Raw genomic sequence first — 14099 nt, 5'->3', positions numbered from 1 at the left:
TCAATTCCAGTGAAGGAGGCTTGATCACAGCTGCCAAAAATATGGAGCGCTTCACGGATTTGCGTGTCATCCTTTCGCAGGGGCCATGCTAATCTTCTCTGTATCGATCCAATTTTAGTATATGTGCTGCCTTAGCAAGCACGAGGCCAACTGTCCCGCTCAAGGAATATGTACCCCTCGGGTTCCAGCGAGCCATCACCAAGGTGGTAGGGCAAGCGAGCCATCTACTGAAAGAATGGGTTGGGTAGACTTATCTATGGTACCAAACTACAAGCTCTGAATGGGCTGTGTCCTCCAGGTTTTCGAGAAAGAAATGAGTTGGCGGAAAGCAGAAAACCGGATAATGCGGACAACCTTGACAACATTGAAGGGAAAAGATATCGCCTATGGGGTCAAACCCTGTTCCCTGTCGGCATCTGCTGAAGAAGGGGAGTGGACACACTTTGCTGGAAAACTGAGAGTGCCCTATAGACATTGGAGATGCACCAGTTCTTGACACAAGAGATCAAGAATGAAAATAAGTTGTGGCAAGAAGGTATGAATCAATTCCAGTGAAGGAGGCTTGATCACAGCTGCCAAAAATATGGAGCGCTTCACGGATTTGCGTGTCATCCTTTCGCTCTATGTCCCGCGATCTTCTCTGGATGCCGGCCAATCAGCAGCTCGTGCTGTCGAGCCTTTGTCGAGCGTTTTCAGTTTTGGGCCAATCAGAAAGCTCGGATTGTCGAGCGTTTTCAGTTATGGGCCAATCAGAAAGCTCGGATTGTCGAGCGTTTGTCGAGCGTTTTGGGCCAATCAACGGTTAGTATACTCAAGCTTTTGTCGAGCGTTTTGGGCCAATAAACGGTTAGTATACTCAAGCGTCATAGCAACCAACTCAAACGGAAGAGTGTGACGGTTACGACTGACTGAGTGAGTAAAACAAAAATAAATAGAATATTACGAATGTACAGACATTGTCTTCCCAGAGTACTTTTACAATGTACTGACATGGAATTTGTCGATGTATTATTACGTCTCTCCGTCGATCACTGGTTTTTATATTTAAAGAAACGTTAACGTATGTTAGTTAATTAACGTCAACGTCAGGCGTCCTGTTTACACATTTAAACAATATTTACACTTGTCTGATCAAAGATTTAATACGTTTTGAGAGATCGCTAACATGTAATGTAATGCAATCCATTAAAAATTAATGGGACAACATGTGGCGATCTCTGAAAACAAAATTAAATTATGAAAAGACTATACATTTAGTATCTTTAGACCCTTAAGATTATAATATCACCACGTGAAATCAATTATAAAGTTTAAGTGTATCTTTTATGCATTAACAATAAGCCTGTTTATTTAATGGCTGCCAATGCACCCTAGGGTCATTATTTACCTGTTGATTATTAATTTGTTAACGTTAATATTTCAATAATAGTGAATGTGTAGTTCTTGTATATCATTAATCTTATGTGTGATAGTCCTGTTAATATGGCAATTAATATATAGCTGCTAGTTTAACCTGTAATGCTCATCTAATGCTGTGCTGTGCCATTTGTTGTTGAAGATATGTCTTTAGCAAATTTAAAATTCACGGCCTCGCAGCAGCTTATCCTGCGGGCCTCTGATGAGGCGTTGGCCTTCATCGCCTCTAAGGGGCCACGCGGGACCGCCGCTGCTGCGAGGGCCAAGAAGCCGGAGGAGGTGGAGAAGGAGGCCCAAGCCCACGTCGTCTCCAAGGGCGGTGACCCTGGTGACCCCATGCTGGTGCTGGGCTGCCACAGCATCCAGTTTGGGAAGTACCAGGGTCAAACTTTCCGTTGGCTCCTGGAGAACGACGTGGGCTACATCACGCAGTTGGTTGCCAGCCACCAGCGGGAGCGGGAGAAAAGTGCCTCCGACAGCCCCCTTATGGCCAACAAGGACGCACTCGCCCGGTACTCGTGCGCCCACCCTGCTTTTGTGGAGCAGCTGAGGTTCCACCGGGTGCACGAGGAGGCCCGGGCCCGTGCCACTCAGCCCGGGTGTGAGGGCGAGGCGCTTGTTGGCTTTGGGGACTTCAAGGAGGCCACCCTGAAGGACCTGTACGAGTCTACAGGAAAAAAGCAGAAGACGTAAGTCCAGTTGTGGTGAAGGGCAGGGTGCTGTGACTTGTTGATATGCGTGTTAATCTTTGATCATTGTCTTGCAGCTTTGTCAAGTGGCTTCGGCGGAAGATACCGCAGCCTGGGACCTCAATGGACGCCGCCAGGAAGTACATCCTGGGCCGAGACAAGGAGCAGTCGGCAGAGGTGGCTGCTACCCCCCCACCTCTGAGCAGCAGCAGCAGCAGTGGCCCCAGCAAGGCTGCTGCTTCCACCGGGCTGCCGCCACGCAAGCCGACCGCTCCCATGTTCTCGGCCCTACTGGGAAGGCGTCCAATGGCCCCAGGTGAGCTGCAGGCCAAGGTCAGGAAGCTGATGACCACACCAGCACGGCCTGCAGTTCCAGGTATATCTCTTTCTTTCTCTTTAACACAACAGTGGTTCGGTGTAAAGGATTAACTAACCATTGCCCTCCCACCCCACAGCGGTGTCTACATCCGCCAGAGACCAGCGCCCCTCGGTTCCGCCGCCTTCCCCCCCCACAGAGGTGACGGACGAGGAACTGGTCCAGATGGCCACTGACTTAGAAACGGGTAATTGGCACCACACTGGACGTGTCACACTGCAACATTTGCCCTCAATATATATTATTCTGGCAGTATTTTAGCATTAACTGTAATGGTTTCATTTACTGGTCTCTACAGCTGATGCTTGAAGATCAAAGGTAAGTTTGGAAGGTAATGTAGCCGTCTTTGTCGGTGGTAGATGTGTAGAACGTAGTGGTAATGTAGATTTGCTTCACTTGGCCCTGCTTCACCTCTCAACATCCACCTTGTAGCACTAAACCATCTGCTCTATCACTGGCATGCTGTATGTCATCTATTCACTTGCATGCTACACACCATTTAATTACTGGTATGCTGCACGTCATCTAATCACTGGCATGCTGCACGTCTCACTTAGTCTTGCCTGCCTGTGGCTGATGCCATTTTGTTGTGTGTGTGTGTGTGTGTGTGTGTGAATGTGTCTGCAGCTCACGTACAGGTCCTTCAGACGCTCCCGCTGGTGGTGAGGCCTCCATCCCCACCTCCTCCGGCACTGTCCTACATCCCTCCCCCACCACCACCACCACCTCAAGTTGCGGCTGCTCCACCTAGCCTCGCGTTTCCTGTGCGGGCTCCGGCGTTGACCAGGGAGGAGCCCTGTCGCGTCTCCGTGGAGGAGACGCCATCCGGGGAGGCCACCCTGGCACCAGCGCCGGCAAAGAGGAAGAGGAAGGAGAGGAAAGTGGAGCAGCCCGCAACACCCACTCCTGCTTCGGCTGAGGTACAAACACACGCTCACACACCTGGCCCGTACTCATGGACGGCACAACTCAGTGAAGTTGACTGTCAATCTGCATGTAGCACCTCCTCTCAGCCTCCTGACTGTTTGTTTGTTTCACAGTCCCGGTTGCCTGAGAGCTGGCGGACAGCTCTCACCGTGGAAGAGCAGGAGTGGATCGGCCGGGAGCTGTTCAAGCCAGACAGCGAGGGGAGGACCAAACTCACCACAGACCTCAAGCTGTGGTGGGACCCTCCTCAGCCCCGGCCGAGTTACTCTCAGCCACCCGCCTCACCAGCTGCCTTCTTCGCGTGTCGGCTGTTCCTCTGGGTGCCCCTGCGTCTGTGGGGCGTCCGGCCGACATGCTGTAATAGGGCCCTCACAAAGTGTGGGCTCTACAGGACCATCCGGAGGGTCCTGGACATCGACGGCTGGTACTTGATGGCCACCGAGTACCTGGAGTGCCGTCGGTGTAAGAGGAAGGTAGCTGCCTGGTCGCAGGAGGTCGTGGGTCAGCTGGGTGAGGGGCATCGCGCCCTCTTCCCGGCAATCCTCACCTACAAGTAAGTATCTGTCTAAAAACCTTGTTGTGTCTGTGTGTGGCTCTTGTGTAACACATGATGTACTCCTCTCTGTAGACTTGCCTGCGACCGGCGGGTAATCATCCAGCTGCGTGAGCGTACTCGGGGGAACAGCGCCACGCAGCTGTACAAAAAACTCTGTGAGGCACACACAGAGGCCTGGATGCGGCGGTCCATACACTACCTCAGCGTCATGGAGCCCTTCACGTCGCAGGGTGTCGTGCGCATGTGCACCCCACCACCAAAACCGCCACCCGTGCCCCAGTACGCGTGGCTGTTATTGGTGTACTGCCACGACATCCTCTCCCGCCTGGAGGACGTGAAGGCCCGGGTCACCTCCGTCTTTGGTAGGGTTTTGAAGATGGACTCTACCAAGAAGGTAAATGTGGTGCTATATATGTATATACACTATATAGTTTGTACTATTATCGACATACATACTAATTTAACACGCGCTCACTCGACATACATACTAATATAAATACTAATATATATACTAATATATATATATATATATATATATATATAAATAAGTGTGGTGTGGAGTATCATGCTCTGGCTATGTGCGTGCAGCCTTACTGAGATGCTTTATCCTTTAAAACAGGTGACCCGGAAGCTCTCCGGTGCTGCCGCCCAGACCGCAGCATGGGCAACGAACGTCGGCAACGAGCACGGACAGGTGCTCATGTCCGTGCTCACGGACACCGAGGGTGCCGGCCTGTTGCCCATGGCTGAGGGGTTGATGCGGCGGTATCGGGACGCTGGGGTGGAGCCACCTCAGCTCCTCTACGTCGACCGGGACTGTTGTTCGTCCCACGGGAGATCCAAGGCAGCTGACGTGTTCGGGAAGTGGGACAAGCTGGTGGTCCGGCTGGACATCTGGCACCTGATGCGCCGGTTTGCGTCAGGTGTGTTGTGGCAATAACAATAATTAAACAAATAGCATTTCAGTAAGAGACATCATGGTTCCATAACTTTTGATATAACATGCATTTTTCCATAACAGGTGTCACCACTGAGAGCCACCAGCTGTATAAACCCTTCCTGCAGCAGCTGTCTTCGTGCATCTTCCTGTGGGACCCAGAGGACACAGCCCGGTTGCTCAAAGCTACGAAGAGGATGCTTGAGGCGCAGGGGATGACCTTCTCGTCCGACGCCGGAGTGTGGAGGCACGTCAGCCGCAAGAACATGGCTCTCCATTGCCGTCGCCGCACGCGTGGAGCGGCGGAGACGGAGCGGCTGATCGGTGACCTCCTGGAAACCTTCGGCGGTGCCAGCGGACGAGACACCATGGGGATTTCCCTGCTGGACCAAGACCGCATCCAGAAGATCTGGAAGGAGCAGCGGCGCCACCTCCAGTGCATCCAGGACCCGCCGGGCGTGGAGCTGTACACTGAGACCGGCAGGATGACCAAGGGGGGGATCAGCCTGCCGGTGTACCGTTGTGCACGAGGCTCCACGTCCCTGGAGTCGTTCCACCTGCATCTCAACCGCTTCATTCCAGGTAGACCACACGTTTCACTGTCACGTCAATCTTTCACTGTCATCGACTCGCTGTCGTTCACATTGTGTGCACTGAATAAACTGCTAAACAGATCTGTGTTCCTCCGCAGGAGAAAGTGCCAATCCCTGGCACTTCCAGGCATTTCTCCTGGAGGGGTTGACGCGGTGGAACACAGACAGGGCGGCGTCCGTGGCACAGGAGGGACGGCCGCTGCTCCGCTCCTACAATGGCCCCCTGCAGCACTCTCTTGATCAGCTCAGCCAAAGGGTGCTTGGCGTGAGTGTGGTCAAGGATTACACCAAGCCCAGGGAGTACACTGGTAAGAACACTCAAGCCACCGCGCTTACACGTGTCCACACTGAATGATACTTGTACCTGACTGACTGTTGTTGTACTTCAGGGGAACTCATCGGCATCGAGTACCTGTACTCCCAGACGGGCAGAGTGCTGCAGGACGTCAGCTTGGACCCTGACATTCCGGACGCGGGGGGGGACGTTCCCCATCTCGTCGAGGATGACGAGCTCGCCGACGGCCAGGAGGTGGATGACCTCACCCTCCACGTGCCTGGCGAGTTCCTAGATCCTCTGACGGACCCGCGGTCAGGGCGACCGGCTGACGCACCCGCGCCCGAGCCATCCAGTCCGACCGGTGCCCCCGAGCCCGCACCCCACTCCCCCGGCCGGTCCTCGCCAGAGCCTCAGCAGGCTGCTGAGGTAAGCACGACTGTAGTGCATCCCGCATCACCCAAAACGGCGCTTGCTCTGTTCTATCCAACTGACTTATTTCTTTCTCCATTTTTTCTTGTGTGTCTGCAGGACTACAGAGGACCAGATGACCAGCCAGGGTACCTGGCCGTGGTCCAGTTGGCCACGGCCTTGGTGGGGTTGCGTCACGACCCGGCCTTGTCCGAGGGGAGGGTAGATGAGCTTATCAGGCTCTACGAGGCCCTGTCACCGTACGACAGGGCCCGAGTAGTTTACCCTCCCCGCTACAGGGACAGGCCAGCTCAGGGGCGCTTCATGGCAGCGAAGCCAAGCCGCACCAGTATACCTGGTGTGGAAAGCTTGAGGCGGTAAGGCTACACTTCCATCATACATATCCCTGATGTACACACCAGCTGCTCTATGTAATGTTGCCCATTATCTTGCTCATATCTGTCATTGTTTTTGTCCATTGTCCACAGCTGCCTGGTCGGAGAGACCTCTGGACCTGCCAGCAGTCCCAGCGCAAGCCGGCTGGTAGAGGCAGTATGCGCCCAGCTCTGCCGCTTGATCCCCTCGGGCAGCCGTGCACGCGGTGCCCGGAGGTCGCGGTGGGAGAGCATACTGCTTCGGTACCAGCACATCCGGGACCTTGTGCTGGGCCACCAGAGGCTGATGGCTCGGGCGCCCATTCAGCTCTTTGAGCTGAATGCCAGGACCCTCTCGCTGTGGTATGTTTGATGCTTTTGATGGTATTGATGAATTGCATGCTCTTAAAATTGTACATGTAACTAAAATACTATGTTGAAATCCGTTCTCAGGTTCACCAGGACGCAGCGGGAGAAGGAGAGGACTGTGCTCACTTCAGGCGTTGCAGCAGAGGGACGACCACCGGCGGCGGCAGCGGGCTCGGCGACGGCGCCGGGCCCAACAGCAGCGGCGGATCGTCCTCCGGCAGCAGCAACAGGCCAGGCGACGACAGCAGCGCCAAGGGTGGTGGGACCTCCGGCAGCAGCACCGGCTGTGGCAGCACCGGTGCCTGTTTTGCCAGCGCCAGTGTGCCCACTGGCGCCTTTACCGCCTGCCCCCTCAGCTGTTGTCCTGGCCATACCACCAGCTGCTGCGGCTGCAACAGGACCTTTTTCGATGACACAGCCTCTCTTTCTGGACCTCTCACTGCCCCAGCAGAGCGTAAGGGTGCTCCCCATACCTACGCTCCCTCGGACAACGCCAGCTCCACACATCCTCCCTCTGCCTCTGGCCGCCGCACATCACGCCGGCCCTCTGCCTCCTGCTCCGCCTCCTCAGCCTCGCTCTGTGTACAAAACTGAGTGGCTGAGGAGGAAGAGGGCTGAGCAGAGGGCAGCAGCAGGAGCAGGAGCAGGAGCAGTCGTTGCTGCCCGGGCCGGCGTGCCACAAGAACAAAAGTGCAGGACATGCGGCCAGCCAAAGCGGAGGGAGACTGGACACACCCGCTACGGCAATGTACATTTTTGCTCTGCCGCCGCAGCGGGTAAGAGTGTGGAGGAGTGGCTGAGGGAGATGAAGGACAAGGAAAAGGGTCGAGCCCCGGACTGATTTTGCATTCTCGCTGGGGCAGGTGTATATAGTTGTTTGTGTTTTTTTTTTGTTTGTTTGTTTGTTTATTTTTAAAGACATTGACTTTACCCTCCACATGGACCGGGACCTTGCCGCGGTGTGGAGGCTTCTTACAAACACCGGTCCACACCTGTCACAATTTTTCTACAGCACAGTGACACTATGCTTGAAAAAACATTGTGTATCCCATTCACACCTGTATAACATTGCCATGCCTTTGTACTATACTGATTCTTTGCACTGACAAGTTTTATAGGCCTATACTGTGTGTCTTCTGCCTATCATATGGCTTAAGAAAAAGAAAAGATAACATTGTCTGTCCCATTCACACCTGTATAACACATTGTCATGCATTTGTGCTGTTATGATTTTATGCGCTGACAAGTTATATAGGTCTTTTGGACATGTGGGTATGTTGAACAATGTGGTCATTGTCTTTGGAGTTACGTTGCACTGGCTTTGTTGCCGCCGCGTTGGTACTTCACACTGTATGCTGCTGCGTTATGTATCCATGCATGTCTGTAATGAGCCCTTATATTATATCAATGCCACTGTCTGCATCAATACAACTGTTCTCAATACCACTGTCTGCATCAATACCACTGTTCTGCATCAATACCACTGTCTGCATCAATACCACTGTTTTATTGTATTGTATTTTGAAATAAATAATCTATTTCACACTGTAGTCTACTGCTGCTGCTGTTTGGTGTTTTCTGCATCTATACAATCATCATCAACAACTGATATGTTATTGATAATTTTTATTTAAATATCAAAAAAATATTTCTATATACATATATATATATATATATATATATATATATATATATATATAAAATGTGCAGAAAAAGGTGAAACAATATAAATACAATATGTTCAACAACAAATTTTAATATCTATCCAGAAAAGGGTGAAACAAAATAAAAAGGTTAGACAATGTGAATACAATATATTATTTAACATACATGTCTATGCAGAAAAAGGTGAAACAATATAAATACAATATAATGTTTAACACAAATATAATGTTTAACACAACAGATTTTAATATCTATGCAGAAAAAGGTTAAACAAATAATACACGTCATGTTACCTTAACGTATACACATGAAATAGGCATGATATATGTAAAAAATTAATGTTTGATATTTGTGCTTCGGGCGGGATTCGATCCTGCGTTTTGATGGTCTCGTTTGTACCTCGTTTGTGCGACTGGGCATGCGCGAAGGCGCTAATGCGCCTGCGCACAAACAGAGAAAAATGATGGGGAAGCTTTTCGCAGGGGCCATGCTAATCTTCTCTGTATCGATCCAATTTTAGTATATGTGCTGCCTTAGCAAGCACGAGGCCAACTGTCCCGCTCAAGGAATATGTACCCCTCGGGTTCCAGCGAGCCATCACCAAGGTGGTAGGGCAAGCGAGCCATCTACTGAAAGAATGGGTTGGGTAGACTTATCTATGGTACCAAACTACAAGCTCTGAATGGGCTGTGTCCTCCAGGTTTTCGAGGAAGAAATGAGTTGGTGGAAAGCAGAAAACCGGATAATGCGGACAACCTTGACAACATTGAAGGGAAAAGATATCGCCTATGGGGTCAAACCCTGTTCCCTGTCTGCATCTGCTGAAGAAAGGGAGTGGACACACTTTGCTGGAAAACTGAGAGTGCCTTATAGACATTGGAGATGCACCAGTTCTTGACACAAGAGATCAAGAATGAAAATAAGTTGTGGCAAGAAGGTATGAATCAATTCCAGTGAAGGAGGCTTGATCACAGCTGCCAAAAATATGGAGCGCTTCACGGATTTGCGTGTCATCCTTTCGCAGGGGCCATGCTAATCTTCTCTGTATCGATCCAATTTTAGTATATGTGCTGCCTTAGCAAGCACGAGGCCAACTGTCCCGCTCAAGGAATATGTACCCCTCGGGTTCCAGCGAGCCATCACCAAGGTGGTAGTGCAAGCGAGCCATCTACTGAAATAATGGGTTGGGTAGACTTATCTATGGTACCAAACTACAAGCTCTGAATGGGCTGTGTCCTCCAGGTTTTCGAGAAAGAAATGAGTTGGCGGAAAGCAGAAAACCGGAATATGCGGACAACCTTGACAACATTGAAGGGAAAAGATATCGCCTATGGGGTCAAACCCTGTTCCCTGTCTGCATCTGCTGAAGAAAGGGAGTGGACACACTTTGCTGGAAAACTGAGAGTGCCCTATAGACATTGGAGATGCACCAGTTCTTGACACAAGAGATCAAGAATGAAAATAAGTTGTGGCAAGAAGGTATGAATCAATTCCAGTGAAGGAGGCTTGATCACAGCTGCCAAAAATATGGAGCGCTTCACGGATTTGCGTGTCATCCTTTCGCAGGGGCCATGCTAATCTTCTCTGTATCGATCCAATTTTAGTATATGTGCTGCCTTAGCAAGCACGAGGCCAACTGTCCCGCTCAAGGAATATGTACCCCTCGGGTTCCAGCGAGCCATCACCAAGGTGGTAGGGCAAGCGAGCCATCTACTGAAAGAATGGGTTGGGTAGACTTATCTATGGTACCAAACTACAAGCTCTGAATGGGCTGTGTCCTCCAGGTTTGAGAAAGAAATGAGTTGGCGGAAAGCAGAAAACCGGATAATGCGGACAACCTTGACAACATTGAAGGGAAAAGATATCGCCTATGGGGTCAAACCCTGTTCCCTGTCTGCATCTGCTGAAGAAAGGGAGTGGACACACTTTGCTGGAAAACTGAGAGTGCCCTATAGACATTGGAGATGCACCAGTTCTTGACACAAGAGATCAAGAATGAAAATAAGTTGTGGCAAGAAGGTATGAATCAATTCCAGTGAAGGAGGCTTGATCACAGCTGCCAAAACTATGGAGCGCTTCACGGATTTGCGTGTCATCCTTTCGCAGGGGCCATGCTAATCTTCTCTGTATCGATCCAATTTTAGTATATGTGCTGCCTTAGCAAGCACGAGGCCAACTGTCCCGCTCAAGGAATATGTACCCCTCGGGTTCCAGCGAGCCATCACCAAGGTGGTAGGGCAAGCGAGCCATCTACTGAAAGAATGGGTTGGGTAGACTTATCTATGATACCAAACTACAAGCTCTGAATGGGCTGTGTCCTCCAGGTTTTCGAGGAAGAAATGAGTTGGTGGAAAGCAGAAAACCGGATAATGCGGACAACCTTGACAACATTGAAGGGAAAAGATATCGCCTATGGGGTCAAACCCTGTTCCCTGTCTGCATCTGCTGAAGAAAGGGAGTGGACACACTTTGCTGGAAAACTGAGAGTGCCCTATAGACATTGGAGATGCACCAGTTCTTGACACAAGAGATCAAGAATGAAAATAAGTTGTGGCAAGAAGGTATGAATCAATTCCAGTGAAGGAGGCTTGATCACAGCTGCCAAAAATATGGAGCGCTTCACGGATTTGCGTGTCATCCTTTCGCAGGGGCCATGCTAATCTTCTCTGTATCGATCCAATTTTAGTATATGTGCTGCCTTAGCAAGCACGAGGCCAACTGTCCCGCTCAAGGAATATGTACCCCTCGGGTTCCAGCGAGCCATCACCAAGGTGGTAGGGCAAGCGAGCCATCTACTGAAAGAATGGGTTGGGTAGACTTATCTATGGTACCAAACTACAAGCTCTGAATGGGCTGTGTCCTCCAGGTTTTCGAGAAAGAAATGAGTTGGCGGAAAGCAGAAAACCGGATAATGCGGACAACCTTGACAACATTGAAGGGAAAAGATATCGCCTATGGGGTCAAACCCTGTTCCCTGTCGGCATCTGCTGAAGAAGGGGAGTGGACACACTTTGCTGGAAAACTGAGAGTGCCCTATAGACATTGGAGATGCACCAGTTCTTGACACAAGAGATCAAGAATGAAAATAAGTTGTGGCAAGAAGGTATGAATCAATTCCAGTGAAGGAGGCTTGATCACAGCTGCCAAAAATATGGAGCGCTTCACGGATTTGCGTGTCATCCTTTCGCAGGGGCCATGCTAATCTTCTCTGTATCGATCCAATTTTAGTATATGTGCTGCCTTAGCAAGCACGAGGCCAACTGTCCCGCTCAAGGAATATGTACCCCTCGGGTTCCAGCGAGCCATCACCAAGGTGGTAGGGCAAGCGAGCCATCTACTGAAAGAATGGGTTGGGTAGACTTATCTATGGTACCAAACTACAAGCTCTGAATGCGCTGTGTCCTCCAGGTTTTCGAGAAATAAATGAGTTAGAGAAAGCAGAAAACCGGATAATGCGGACAACCTTTACAACATTGAAGGGAAAAGATATCGCCTATGGGGTCAAACCCGGTTCCCTGTCGGCATCTGCTGAGAAAGGGAGTGGACACACTTTGCTGGAAAACTGAGAGTGCCCTATAGACATTGGAGATGCACCAGTTCTTGACACAAGAGATCAAGAATGAAAATACGTTGTGGCAAGAAGGTATGAATCAATTCCAGTGAAGGAGGCTTGATCACAGCTGCCAAAAATATGGAGCGCTTCACGGATTTGCGTGTCATCCTTTCGCAGGGGCCATGCTAATCTTCTCTGTATCGATCCAATTTTAGTATATGTGCTGCCTTAGCAAGCACGAGGCCAACTGTCCCGCTCAATGAATATGTACCCCTCGGGTTCCAGCGAGCCATCACCAAGGTGGTAGGGCAAGCGAGCCAACTACTGAAAGAATGGGTTGGGTAGACTTATCTATGGTACCAAACTACAAGCTCTGAATGCGCCGTGTCCTCCAGGTTTTCGAGAAATAAATGAGTTGGCGGAAAGCAGAAAACCGGATAATGCGGACAACCTTGACAACATTGAAGGGAAAAGATATCGCCTATGGGGTCAAACCCTGTTCCCTGTCGGCATCTGCTGAGAAAGGGAGTGGACACACTATGCTAGAAAACTGAGAGTGCCCTATAGACATTGGAGATGCACCAGTTCTTGACACAAGAGATCAAGAATGAAACTAAATAGTGGTAGAAAGGTATGAATCAATTCCAGTGAAGGAGGCTTGATCACAGCTGCCAAAAATATGGAGCGCTTCACGGATTTGCGTGTCATCCTTTCGCAGGGGCCATGCTAATCTTCTCTGTATCGATCCAATTTTAGTATATGTGCTGCCTTAGCAAGCACGAGGCCAACTGTCCCGCTCAAGGAATATGTACCCCTCGGGTTCCAGCGAGCCATCACCAAGGTGGTAGGGCAAGCGAGCCATCTACTGAAAGAATGGGTTGGGTAGACTTATCTATGGTACCAAACTACAAGCTCTGAATGGGCTGTGTCCTCCAGGTTTTCGAGAAAGAAATGAGTTGGCGGAAAGCAGAAAACCGGATAATGCGGACAACCTTGACAACATTGAAGGGAAAAGATATCGCCTATGGGGTCAAACCCTGTTCCCTGTCGGCATCTGCTGAAGAAGGGGAGTGGACACACTTTGCTGGAAAACTGAGAGTGCCCTATAGACATTGGAGATGCACCAGTTCTTGACACAAGAGATCAAGAATGAAAATAAGTTGTGGCAAGAAGGTATGAATCAATTCCAGTGAAGGAGGCTTGATCACAGCTGCCAAAAATATGGAGCGCTTCACGGATTTGCGTGTCATCCTTTCGCAGGGGCCATGCTAATCTTCTCTGTATCGATCCAATTTTAGTATATGTGCTGCCTTAGCAAGCACAAGGCCAACTGTCCCGCTCAAGGAATATGTACCCCTCGGGTTCCAGCGAGCCATCACCAAGGTGGTAGGGCAAGCGAGCCATCTACTGAAAGAATGGGTTGGGTAGACTTATCTATGGTACCAAACTACAAGCTCTGAATGGGCTGTGTCCTCCAGGTTTTCGAGAAAGAAATGAGTTGGCGGAAAGCAGAAAACCGGATAATGCGGACAACCTTGACAACATTGAAGGGAAAAGATATCGCCTATGGGGTCAAACCCTGTTCCCTGTCGGCATCTGCTGAAGAAGGGGAGTGGACACACTTTGCTGGAAAACTGAGAGTGCCCTATAGACATTGGAGATGCACCAGTTCTTGACACAAGAGATCAAGAATGAAAATAAGTTGTGGCAAGAAGGTATGAATCAATTCCAGTGAAGGAGGCTTGATCACAGCTGCCAAAAATATGGAGCGCTTCACGGATTTGCGTGTCATCCTTTCGCAGGGGCCATGCTAATCTTCTCTGTATCGATCCAATTTTAGTATATGTGCTGCCTTAGCAAGCACGAGGCCAACTGTCCCGCTCAAGGAATATGTACCCCTCGGGTTCCAGCGAGCCATCACCAAGGTGGTAGGGCAAGCGAGCCATCTACTGAAAGAAT

General features: G+C 50.3%; 2 protein-coding genes, 10 non-coding genes and 1 pseudogene across 12 annotated transcripts; 2 read left to right on the top strand and 11 right to left on the bottom strand.

Moving 5' to 3' along the window:
• Positions 1-35: 35 nt before the first annotated feature.
• On the bottom strand, positions 36-142 carry LOC148961300 (U6 spliceosomal RNA). Its single transcript, XR_016154456.1, has one exon. It is a non-coding gene; the product is annotated as a U6 spliceosomal RNA (small nuclear RNA).
• Positions 143-1342: 1200 nt separating this feature from the next.
• On the top strand, positions 1343-3100 carry LOC148961299 (uncharacterized). The gene is made up of 4 exons (XM_089128160.1): positions 1343-2105; positions 2183-2481; positions 2561-2668; positions 2780-3100. Exons 1-4 carry the CDS (start codon positions 1561-1563, stop codon positions 2788-2790), a joined length of 963 nt encoding a protein of 320 aa, XP_088984286.1. The 5' UTR covers positions 1343-1560; the 3' UTR covers positions 2791-3100.
• Positions 3101-3236: 136 nt separating this feature from the next.
• LOC148961298 (uncharacterized) lies at positions 3237-8472 on the top strand. The gene is made up of 10 exons (XM_089128159.1): positions 3237-3401; positions 3522-3961; positions 4037-4358; positions 4584-4887; positions 4986-5483; positions 5593-5802; positions 5884-6197; positions 6300-6556; positions 6668-6916; positions 7007-8472. Exons 2-10 carry the CDS (start codon positions 3840-3842, stop codon positions 7761-7763), a joined length of 3033 nt encoding a protein of 1010 aa, XP_088984285.1. The 5' UTR covers positions 3237-3401; positions 3522-3839; the 3' UTR covers positions 7764-8472.
• Positions 8473-9033: 561 nt separating this feature from the next.
• Positions 9034-9131, bottom strand: LOC148961297 (U6 spliceosomal RNA; annotated as a pseudogene).
• A 435-nt stretch (positions 9132-9566) lies between these two features.
• Positions 9567-9673, bottom strand: LOC148961296 (U6 spliceosomal RNA). Its single transcript, XR_016154455.1, has one exon. It is a non-coding gene; the product is annotated as a U6 spliceosomal RNA (small nuclear RNA).
• A 435-nt stretch (positions 9674-10108) lies between these two features.
• LOC148961295 (U6 spliceosomal RNA) lies at positions 10109-10215 on the bottom strand. Its single transcript, XR_016154454.1, has one exon. It is a non-coding gene; the product is annotated as a U6 spliceosomal RNA (small nuclear RNA).
• Positions 10216-10648: 433 nt separating this feature from the next.
• On the bottom strand, positions 10649-10755 carry LOC148961294 (U6 spliceosomal RNA). Its single transcript, XR_016154421.1, has one exon. It is a non-coding gene; the product is annotated as a U6 spliceosomal RNA (small nuclear RNA).
• A 435-nt stretch (positions 10756-11190) lies between these two features.
• On the bottom strand, positions 11191-11297 carry LOC148961293 (U6 spliceosomal RNA). The gene has a single exon (XR_016154453.1). It is a non-coding gene; the product is annotated as a U6 spliceosomal RNA (small nuclear RNA).
• A 435-nt stretch (positions 11298-11732) lies between these two features.
• LOC148961292 (U6 spliceosomal RNA) lies at positions 11733-11839 on the bottom strand. Its single transcript, XR_016154452.1, has one exon. It is a non-coding gene; the product is annotated as a U6 spliceosomal RNA (small nuclear RNA).
• Positions 11840-12272: 433 nt separating this feature from the next.
• LOC148961291 (U6 spliceosomal RNA) lies at positions 12273-12379 on the bottom strand. Its single transcript, XR_016154451.1, has one exon. It is a non-coding gene; the product is annotated as a U6 spliceosomal RNA (small nuclear RNA).
• A 434-nt stretch (positions 12380-12813) lies between these two features.
• LOC148961290 (U6 spliceosomal RNA) lies at positions 12814-12920 on the bottom strand. Its single transcript, XR_016154449.1, has one exon. It is a non-coding gene; the product is annotated as a U6 spliceosomal RNA (small nuclear RNA).
• Positions 12921-13355: 435 nt separating this feature from the next.
• On the bottom strand, positions 13356-13462 carry LOC148961289 (U6 spliceosomal RNA). The gene has a single exon (XR_016154448.1). It is a non-coding gene; the product is annotated as a U6 spliceosomal RNA (small nuclear RNA).
• Positions 13463-13897: 435 nt separating this feature from the next.
• LOC148961288 (U6 spliceosomal RNA) lies at positions 13898-14004 on the bottom strand. The gene has a single exon (XR_016154447.1). It is a non-coding gene; the product is annotated as a U6 spliceosomal RNA (small nuclear RNA).
• Between the last annotated feature and the right edge of the window lie 95 nt (positions 14005-14099).

This window comes from Pimephales promelas, unplaced genomic scaffold (genome assembly GCF_988280905.1).
Source record: "Pimephales promelas unplaced genomic scaffold, fPimPro1.hap1.1 HAP1_SCAFFOLD_65, whole genome shotgun sequence".
Classification (NCBI taxonomy): domain Eukaryota; kingdom Metazoa; phylum Chordata; class Actinopteri; order Cypriniformes; family Leuciscidae; genus Pimephales; species Pimephales promelas.
The sequence above is the reverse complement of the archived record's forward strand: the minus strand, read 5'-3'. Positions and strand labels throughout refer to the sequence as shown.